Source organism: Penaeus chinensis, chromosome 31, assembly GCF_019202785.1.
Source record: "Penaeus chinensis breed Huanghai No. 1 chromosome 31, ASM1920278v2, whole genome shotgun sequence".
NCBI lineage: Eukaryota > Metazoa > Arthropoda > Malacostraca > Decapoda > Penaeidae > Penaeus > Penaeus chinensis.
In genome coordinates, this window is record NC_061849.1 from 18,580,677 (window position 1) to 18,590,676 (window position 10,000).

General features: G+C 30.4%; 1 protein-coding gene across 1 annotated transcript in view; it reads left to right on the top strand.

Annotated features, from left to right (window-relative positions):
- Positions 1-9,896, top strand: part of LOC125042077 — a 16,418-nt gene extending 6,522 nt beyond the window's left edge. The window contains exon 5 of the mRNA XM_047637542.1: positions 4,793-9,896. Coding sequence (XP_047493498.1) covers positions 4,793-4,866 — 74 coding nt within the window. The 3' untranslated portion in view covers positions 4,867-9,896. The remainder of the gene's footprint in view (positions 1-4,792) is intronic.
- Positions 9,897-10,000: the final 104 nt, after the last annotated feature.

A 10,000-nucleotide genomic window follows, 5' to 3' on the forward strand; every position in this document is an offset into this window, starting at 1 on the left:
TTATTATAATAATAATCAACATCATTTTTATTGTTATTATCATTATTATTATTATTATTATTATTATTATCATTATTATTATTATTATCATTATTATTATTATTATTATCATTATTATTATCATTATTATTATCATTATTATTATTATTATTAATATTAGTATTACTATTATCATTATTATTATTATTATTATTAATATTATTATTATTATTATTATTATCATTATCATTATTATTATTATTATTATTATTATTATTATTATTATTATTATTATTTTTATTATTATTATTGCTGTTTTTGTTCTTGTTCATTAACTGACTGATCGAGATTGCAAATGATTACAAATTTATCTGTTGTAACCTAGTTACTTAAAAGACATAGAAATACTTATGTTAACCAATCCACAAATCATTTGTATGATACTAATAACGTGATTCCAGTGAGGAAGTTGAAGTTATTGTTTATCTATAGAAAAATGGTTCTTTGGTATCTGGAATCTATATTTGGTTCTTTCAAGAAACACAGATTTTGCTATAATAGATTAGTTGGGGAAAATATCTCCTTTGCAATAGTCTTAGGCTTTGCAGCTAAGAGGGAGAAAAAAAAGGGCAAGACATATGCTTTTTTTTTTTTTTTTAAGACAAGAGACGCTGCAGTGATACAGAAAACAATGATACAGTCATAGACACCGTAATGAAATAGTGGTGTGTCTTCATTTACATAATGCTTACAAAAATGAAGAGTTTAGGTAGTAAAAAAAGTACAGATAATGATTACTGTGGATTCTTTTCACTTGATCCAGTCCTCTGCATGATGTGATCAGTAAAGACATGTTGGCTACATACAGAATTACTTTCACATATTAAATTGCATTCCATTGTGCATATCAAGCTTTGGTTACAGAGCAGTTGTATATGCAATAATTCCACAATGTTTTATAGTTAAGTCCGGATAGATGAACTTGTCCATAATTTTGTTGCATGAGAATTATCCATGATATTATCAACCTTGTCCTTTTTTTTTCCCTTTTTAAGAAATGAAAAAAGGATCTGTATTAGATATACTTTGTGGTGCTTCTGATTAACTACAACAACTTCAAACTACAGGATCTAAATTTCAGGACCAGATCTTAAGGCAGATTTCGAGGATGAAACTGATTTACCATTTCTTTTCATAATTACTTGGTTGGTTGGAAGTATCCTAAAAAGAAAGAAATAAAGAAAAAAAAAGTCTTTGTTCAAGTTGTTCCTTGAAATGGAATGTGGACCTTGAGGAGCAATCTGAAAGTTAAATAGTTTTGGGAGACTTTTGAGATGCATCTAACCAACTTGTAAACATTACTTCAGTTTCCAGGCCAAATTTTGCTTGTACTGAACTTGTCCAACTTTTACATATGCTATAGGTGCATTCTTTCCCGAAATTTTTACAATGATCCATTAATTACTACTTCATTATACAAGATTTTTTATTAGATAATTAAGAAAAGCATTAATCACCATATAAGTATAATTCTGTACTGAATAAGGAATATAATCATTTAAATAGTTTCTCAGAACTCTAATAATCTACTCTGTATGTACTCATTTGTGTTCTGGTGACAAATCTGATAACACTGCTAGAAATTCTCTTGAGGTATACAACAGAACTATGTAAATTTTCCTTTTAAAGACTTCATATACTGCATGTACCTATGTGTGTGTGTGTCTGTGCGTGCGTGCGTGCGTGCGTGCGTGTGTGCGTGCGCATTTGTGCGTGTGTGTGTTTTTGTGTGTATATGTGTGTGTATATATATATATATGTATGTGTGTGTATATATATATATATATATATATATAAAAATATATATGTATGTATGTATGTATGTATGTATGTATGTATGTATGTATGTATGTATGTATGTATGTATGTATGTATGTATGTATATATGTGTATATGTGTGTGTATATGTGTGTGTGTGTGTGTGTGTTTGATTGGTCACCATGTTCTAAAGAATATGAAAGTCTGCTTCCTTCAATATAGACCATTTCTTGTACTTCCCTCTATTTCATATCTTGTCACATTATACTGAGTAATATAAACTGTACATTAGAATTGGGTAGAATGTAAGCAATAGTTAATAGTTCTTTTAACATGCATACTTTTTTCTGTCTTTTGAATATCTGAATTGATACATGAACCAAAACCATATTGATTAGACATTAATATAAGCATGAAAGTTATGATGATTGAATGATTATAACTTACAGCTTGCTGTCTGCCATTATATCTACATGTCTGACAGGATACTCTTTAAGAAAACTCTTCTTCGCACGAACTATAAATGCTTGCATGGCTGTAGTTATTGTATATTTCAGTAAAAAATATGTATACCTAAACTTGATGTCTAAATTCTTGTTATATGTGTTGTTTATTATAGCGTTTAAATTTATCAACTTTGCATGTTCTTAATATAATGTCATATAACCTATTTCCAAGGTTTTAGATGTACACTGTAAAATGTAAAACTTCATTCGTACTAAATAGTTGGAAAAGATGTGATTTGTCTGTGGTAATAATATTGACAATATATTCATATAATCCATAGTCAGAAAATGGATAATTTTCTGGTATCTTTGATTATTGCAGTAATTGCATATGCTTGATGTTAAATTTATGATATATCTGGTGAAGGATTACCTTCTGCATGGCAATCACCAATTAGTGATTAAATCTACAATGCCTTCAATGATTTTATATGATAATGTGATCCTTGATGGTTCAGTGTTTTGATCAGTCATTTTCTTGATTTCACATATCTGTTAACATTTCACACTGTTATCCATAATGTATATGATATAAAATTAAGAACTAAACATACTGTAATGATGCATAGTAATTGTAACCAGAGTTCACTACAGACTCCTGTAGGACAGTTCAGAATCAATCATAAATGAAAAAAAAAAAATGCTTCAGTAGACTTTAAATTTTCAGATATTTTTACTACTTTTAATGATATAAAAACATGCAATATTTAGATATATAATTCAAATTTTCAAGATTATTTTATACATTTATTAAAACCCCTATTAAAATTACTTTATCATAACATTCAATTTCGTTATAGTTGTTTTCCCCTTTTTGTGTAGTTGTTTGTGATTTGTTTTGCTGTTAAAAATATCTTGCATGAATTGATTCCTGTAGGAATAAATCCTGTTTTTATTTTTGTTTTTGTTTTTTAGGTAACAGTCAGAACATGTACAACATACCCATTTCATTCTACTAAGCATAAATTTCACTATTTCTCTTTTTTTTCTTTAATATTCACATAGTACACTTTGGTATAAAAACCCACAACGTAAAACTAGATTTATTGAAAATGAGACTACAGTTTCGGAATCCACCTGGATTCCATCTTCAGGTACACTTTCTGTATCTCTAATAGTAGGAATTGGGAAATAAGCCTCTTGTGCTTTTCATGACATTTCCTCTGTAAAGTATTTCCTTTCAGTTATCCTCATTGATTTCAACCTGTTTCAGAAGCATCAATTTTCAGATATCCTCCTCAGAGGGCAGCATTGATCACATAAACTTTTAAAAGATTTCTGTCCGATGCATAATTTTTTTTCTGACCACTGTGGTCAGGAAAATACTGCAGCCCCTTTCTCTCCCTTAAAAAAAGATCAATCTGAAATAGGCCATGGCATCCTCTGTACTTTTCATGCTGGGAATAGAAAAAAAATGCCTCATGCCATGGCTGCCTTGAACAGAGTATTATCATGCTTGATGTGTTAGAAAGCACTCAGCACTGCCTGTGGTAATTTAGAACTGTTTTGCAGTTCCTGACAGTCTGCTGAAAATCAGTGCTTTTGATATGGGCCTTATTCTTCTTATTCTACCTATTCCATTTTAATTTATTCTGTGATGCATAATTTCCCACTTTTAGTCTTTGCCTTACAAATAGAAGACATAATAGATTAAATGCAAAATTATATACTTCGTATGATCATCTGAATTTCTTTTCAAAAAGTGGTTTACCCATTACTTCATCCTATTGTTGCTAGTTACAAAACACACACTCAACATGTTCATTGCAAAGCAATGTTCTTCTACCCTTCTCTAACTTCCGAACCCTTTTTGCCGCACTAAATACACCATATCCCAAAAGAAAATTAACGTATAATCTATACCCTATGATCACCTTAGAAGTTTGGTAAAAATTATTTTAGATTAGTGACACCACTAAAACCTTTTTGAAATTAGCCAGTGGAGAGAAATTGTAATGCAGCCAATATATGAGCCTGGGCAGCAGGTAGTGGCTCAAGAAATGAGTCTGACCACATTCAAGCTCTCAATGTACAAATATACTAGTGTAAAACTTCCTTAACCAGATGATTATTTCTTGATCAATTCTTTTTGTACATTATGCTTTCTTAGAACTATATTTTCTTCTTATTCTGTCTTAGTCTTTTCAATTAGCTCTTGGTTCATTTATGGTGTTACAAAAACATCATACCCCTTAATTTCAAAGCTAAATAGTGAAATATGGTAATGGAATGATAACTAAATGGCAGTCATGACCTATATATGAATAAGCTTTTCATTTCTGAGGATATCATTAATCTATAAAAAAAAAGAAAGAAAAAAAAAAGGAAAAAGAAAAAGTTGATACAACACCATTCATCTTGCATGTTTCATCAGTATGATGAACTGATAAAGTATTACTAGTTGTAATTTTGTGTCATAGTTGTGTCAGTAACATACAGTAAGAAGTGTATCACTGTGTTGGGACATAACTCTATATCTTGCCTTTCAGCTGGTTACACCCCTATACGTGGACAGAAACCATCTGGCTTCCCGCAGTCCAGCTGTAGCCGTAAAGAAAATTGAGGAAAGATGGCCCAGTGGGTGTATGGAGATGAGGGCCTTGGTTGGTGGGGTTGAAAAAGTAATAGGTATTTCAACCTACATAGTGAAGGGAGGGTCCAAGGTGGTCTTGGAAATTCATAGAAAAAAATAAATACAGTACCTGGATTTTTTTCTTGTTTTCTGTTTATAGAGGTAACAGAAAGTATAAATTGTCCAGATTATTTTTGCTTTTATAAAATACATTTTACAAAAGAAGTTTGGGGGATGTATGCAAGCACTTTTTTATGCACATTTTTTTAAGTTGTCAAGGAATAGAATTCAGTTTTTGATGGGGGTGAAAGTTATTTTACAAGATCTCATATTCGTTATAACTTTCTTGTACAATATAACCAAGAAATATATACCCCATAAAGAATCATGTATTTGACAGTTAATATTAAAGTTTGCCAATGAATGGTAATTCACATATATAGAACAAGTAAAGCCAATATAGATTTTTCTTTTGAAATGCTATGTGTATATATTTTTCATAGAGACTTTATTGTAATTTGAGTCATAAAGATATCGCATCCATAAAAGAGCAACAGAAGTATGCCAGATGTGACACCAGCTCACAGAAATCTGCATTTGTGCTTGCATAAATAATAGCTTTTTAACAGCTCCCACACTACAGATGCCATGATAATGCATCATTTGCTGTGAAGCTTATCGCTGAATATAAACACAAAGTGAGATATGAAGTAGTTCTGATATATGGTAACTGTGTAGTAATGATTTATGCAAATGCTAGGATGGCCATACAAACCATACAGCTACAAGGGCAAGAAATGTGCAAAGATAAATTGCTTTTTTCTCTCTTTTTTTCCAGCAAAAAAGATGATTAATCGGATGGTTGTCACTAATTTCTTTCAGACAAAGTCATCATAACATAAATAATCTGGTATAGATCATCATTCCTCAAAAAAAAAGTCATTTCATTTTATGTATAGTTCATGGAAAGTCCTTAAGTGTTTTGATAGATGTAAATGTAAGGAATGACTTAAAGTAGATGATTCATTGTCTTAACTGTTGCTGTATTTACCAAAACAGTCATACAAGACAGACTTTGACTATATCTATGTGTAACTTATTGAATGGTTGTCTTGAATGTTGCCATCAGGGTGGTAGGTTAAAAGAAGCACTATCTTGCTGTTGTTGTGGTCATAGTGTTATTAAAGTAATCTGCACAGTGTTTCTGTGGAAAAGTAGCTCATTTCTGTATATCTGTTAAATGTGAGGCCTCATTGGTTTGCTTTGTGTGTTCCAAATTCCTATCTGATTATAAAAGAAAAAATTACAATACATTTTTCATCTGATTTTTTTTTCTTCTTGTTTTTTATTCTTTTTAATTTCACTGAATTAAGTGATCATATTGATTTTTATGACCTCGAGAGTATATTTTAAAATAGTTTAATATTAGTCTTTGATAACTCCTATATATAGTTAGCTCATATTTGCTGCCCTATCAGAAATCTAGCATTTTATATGTTAGGTAGATTTATATACTGTCACTAGAAGTATGAAAATACAATGAAAAAAGTACCATGACTGTATGATGTACTCTGACCAAATATTGAATTTACGGTATTCTGAAATGGATTGAAATGGAAGGAATTATATGATGAATAGTTTTGGTATATTAAAATTGTTGTAACAGGTAGGTAATATGTTTTTAAACAGGTTGCTTTTGGATACCAAAACATATTTTGATTTAGTTAATATTTTCATGTACTCTGAATAATCTACTGATTATTTTACAAACATGACTTTCATGTTTCTTTGATTTTTACTACCTATTTCAAAGAAAATTTCAGTTTGAAAAATACCATCTAGACATTTCCTGGTATAACAAGATTTGATGAGATGCAATGTTTATGGAAAATCTGTAGAACAAATATTCACAAAAAACGATAACTAGACTGGTCTACAGGAGTCTATTAGAAATAACCTTGGAGTTGTATGTGTATGTGAAAAGCAGAATATGTAGGAAAATATTCACAGCCTTAGAAATATTTATCCTTCAGCAGCATTTATCATGAGTAATATTGAGTAGTTGTTTATTTTTTTTACTACTTTCCATTTATGTAATAAAACACTGAACCAACAAGTATTAATTAACCAAACTTTGATACAGTGCTTATGGAACTGTTATTATTTCAGAGATTTTTCCATGTTTTTTCAGCTACCTCTTTGCATAAAAATGTTGCCCTTAATATGTTGATTTCTTTTATATACTATGAAAAACTTTTCTGTGTTTCTGATGCTGTTTCTGCAAGTTTGTCCTTAGCTTTATATGGTACTATAAGATTCTATTATTTTGCACATGAATTTTGCACTAGATATTGATTTGGATGTGTTTTGAAATAACATGAAGCAGTTTTTCATAGTGGTTCTTTAGCAAAGTATTGTTTACAGTAGAAGTTAACATTGTTAACATTTTTAGCCAGAATGTTAAAATATTATCTTTAAGTTAGAAAAGCCACTTGTAAAAGTGTCACTAGATTTATAATCTCATTTTAGCATCAGTAATAGATTTATCAGCCAGTAGTGTGCCATTAACCATATATATAAAACTTTAAATACATATGGCAAATATAGATCTCTGTAGTAGTCTTAAGTTTGCAATCTGCTTACCTCAGTTTTAGATCGGGCATGCAAACAGAAAAAATATGTGTACTGGAGACAGCAGATTCTTGCAAGCTTAACTCTACTCTCAAATGCTGCATAGCACAGATTTTTTGGAGCACAACTATATCATTGTTCCAAGAAGATGCTCCATATGTAACATTGTTAGATACATTATTATTGGTCTCTCAGAGTGTGACAGTATATAGGCACTCTTCTGCATAGAAAAGGAGGAATGCCTTCATGAACCCAAGTCTCGTGGTACTTTTGAAGACTTGGTGAGATTTCATCATGTCTCTATCTCCTTTCTCCTGCAAATTGGACAAGTCATATAAAGTTTATATTCAGGTATTTGTATTAGTAGATTAAGATAATAAAAATCCCTCAGAGACTCTTTATACACTAAAATTACTTTGCTTCTGTTTATTCTCTGTTTTGTTTTTTCTCACTCATTCAAAGATAGTACTATAATATATTTCATGTTTGACTGTTATGAAGCAAGTAGAGCTAGTGTGATGTAGAATTTAATAATCTTAAAGTTTCCTGATATCCTGTATTATAGATATATATATACAGTATATAAGTGTAAGTATACAGAAATGTCACACTATGTTGTAAGAGCCATTATGTTTCCTAGTGGATATCCCCTTTATAATCTCTAACTCCTGAGTGTCTTTGGCCATTATTGGTGTGATCACTATAGTAAACTGATGATCTTTATTGCAAAAGGAACTTAATCTTTAAGAATGAATTCACTTTATCTAGAAACGTGTATTCTAGAGATATAATTGATGAAGGCATTAGTGAACTATAAAAATGATTAGTTGTTAGAGTTTACGTCTTTGTCTAAACCATCTCACTACCCATAAAAAAGCCTCTCTAGCATATAGTTTGGTAATTACCAAAAGCATAGAAAGAGTATGTAGTATATGAAATGTAGTAGTACATGTGCATCAAATTATAAAATCTGGTTTATATTAGAATATCCAGTCAACGTAGGCTCTCTGAAGCTATACTAACAAGCAAAGGAAGAGGATTTCAACCAAAGGTAGCCAAAACTACATAAAGGGGGCATCTCCTGGGAAACAAGGAGTGTGCTATACTGAGCCCTTTTCAAGGTATCCCCAAAGTGGGAACTTTATACTTATTCCAAGTGACTGTAAATACATAAAAGTAATAAAAAAAAAAAAAAGTATTTATATAAATACATGAAATTTGGAAGTAGGTAATTTATGTAATTATATAACTACAAGAAATACTATATCAGTTATGGGGGAACAATTGTCTATACATATTTTATTATAAATTGTAGCAAATAAATAGGATTGGTAGCTCATGGATCTCTTTCTGAAATTTTATACATATATGGTAGATGTTAACATACTTATATGGTGATTTTTGAAGCAAATGCTAATCTATAAGTTGCTTGCTAAATCAAAATATTAGGAATATTATTTGGAAACTTGCATGCCTAATTCTTTCTCTCTCTCTCTCTCTCTCTCTCTCTCTCTCTCTCTCTCTCTCTCTCTCTCTCTCTCTCTCTCTCTCTCTCTCTCTCTCTCTCTCTCTCTCTCTCTCTCTCTCTTTCCCATAACCATAATTTTTTCATTGATCCTCATTTTATTTTTTCTCACTCTTTTGGTTTTGATAATTCTCATACCTTCTTGCATTCATATGTGTATTATCACTGATATTTGTTGCTGCAGTAATAAAATGTTTTGTCTGTGAACTTGCTTCTATATTCACTCTCATATTGTGTTGGCAATACACTTTACAAAAGGAAAATGGTCTAAGTACTCTGTCCACATTCATTATCTGTAGAGGAAGTATATGATAAAAAATGTAATGATACATAGGTGAAAAGAGAATAATGATAATTATTTATATGCCTGGTCAGACTTTTTTGTTTACTTTTAATTCTATGAAAATCCCATTTTTTCATGTTGGAGATTTTTATGTTAATTATGTGTAATTCTCTTTTCTTAGCATTAAGTAACATCATTCCATAATATAGAGTATTTGGGCTATAATGCACTATGTGTGTCACCTCTGTGTGTTTGGCAAAGTAAATGTAGTTGTATCTTGTGATCCAGTTCTGAATGTGACGGCTGTTTAGCTCTACACGTGCAAGGTACATCATGAACATGGAAATAATTTCTCTTTTGATTAGACCTGGTACTCTCTTTGCATTCCATTGCAAATTTAAATCATTACAGAAATATCAAATGGATAACAAAAATAGTTAGATTTATGTTCTCTAATGATTCTCTTAAATGCACAACTTAACTCATATAAATAAGTGATTTAGATAATAAATAAAATAGTTTGCTGCATCATTTATAATGATTCCTGAAGATATTTCTTGAAGAATAAAAAAATGTTCAGTATTTTGTAATCTTGTGTATTTTCCCTGTAGAACATGACAGTTCAGCAACACTGTCATGGAAACTTATTTTCATTATTATAAGTCACTGAATGGGCTGATGTTGAG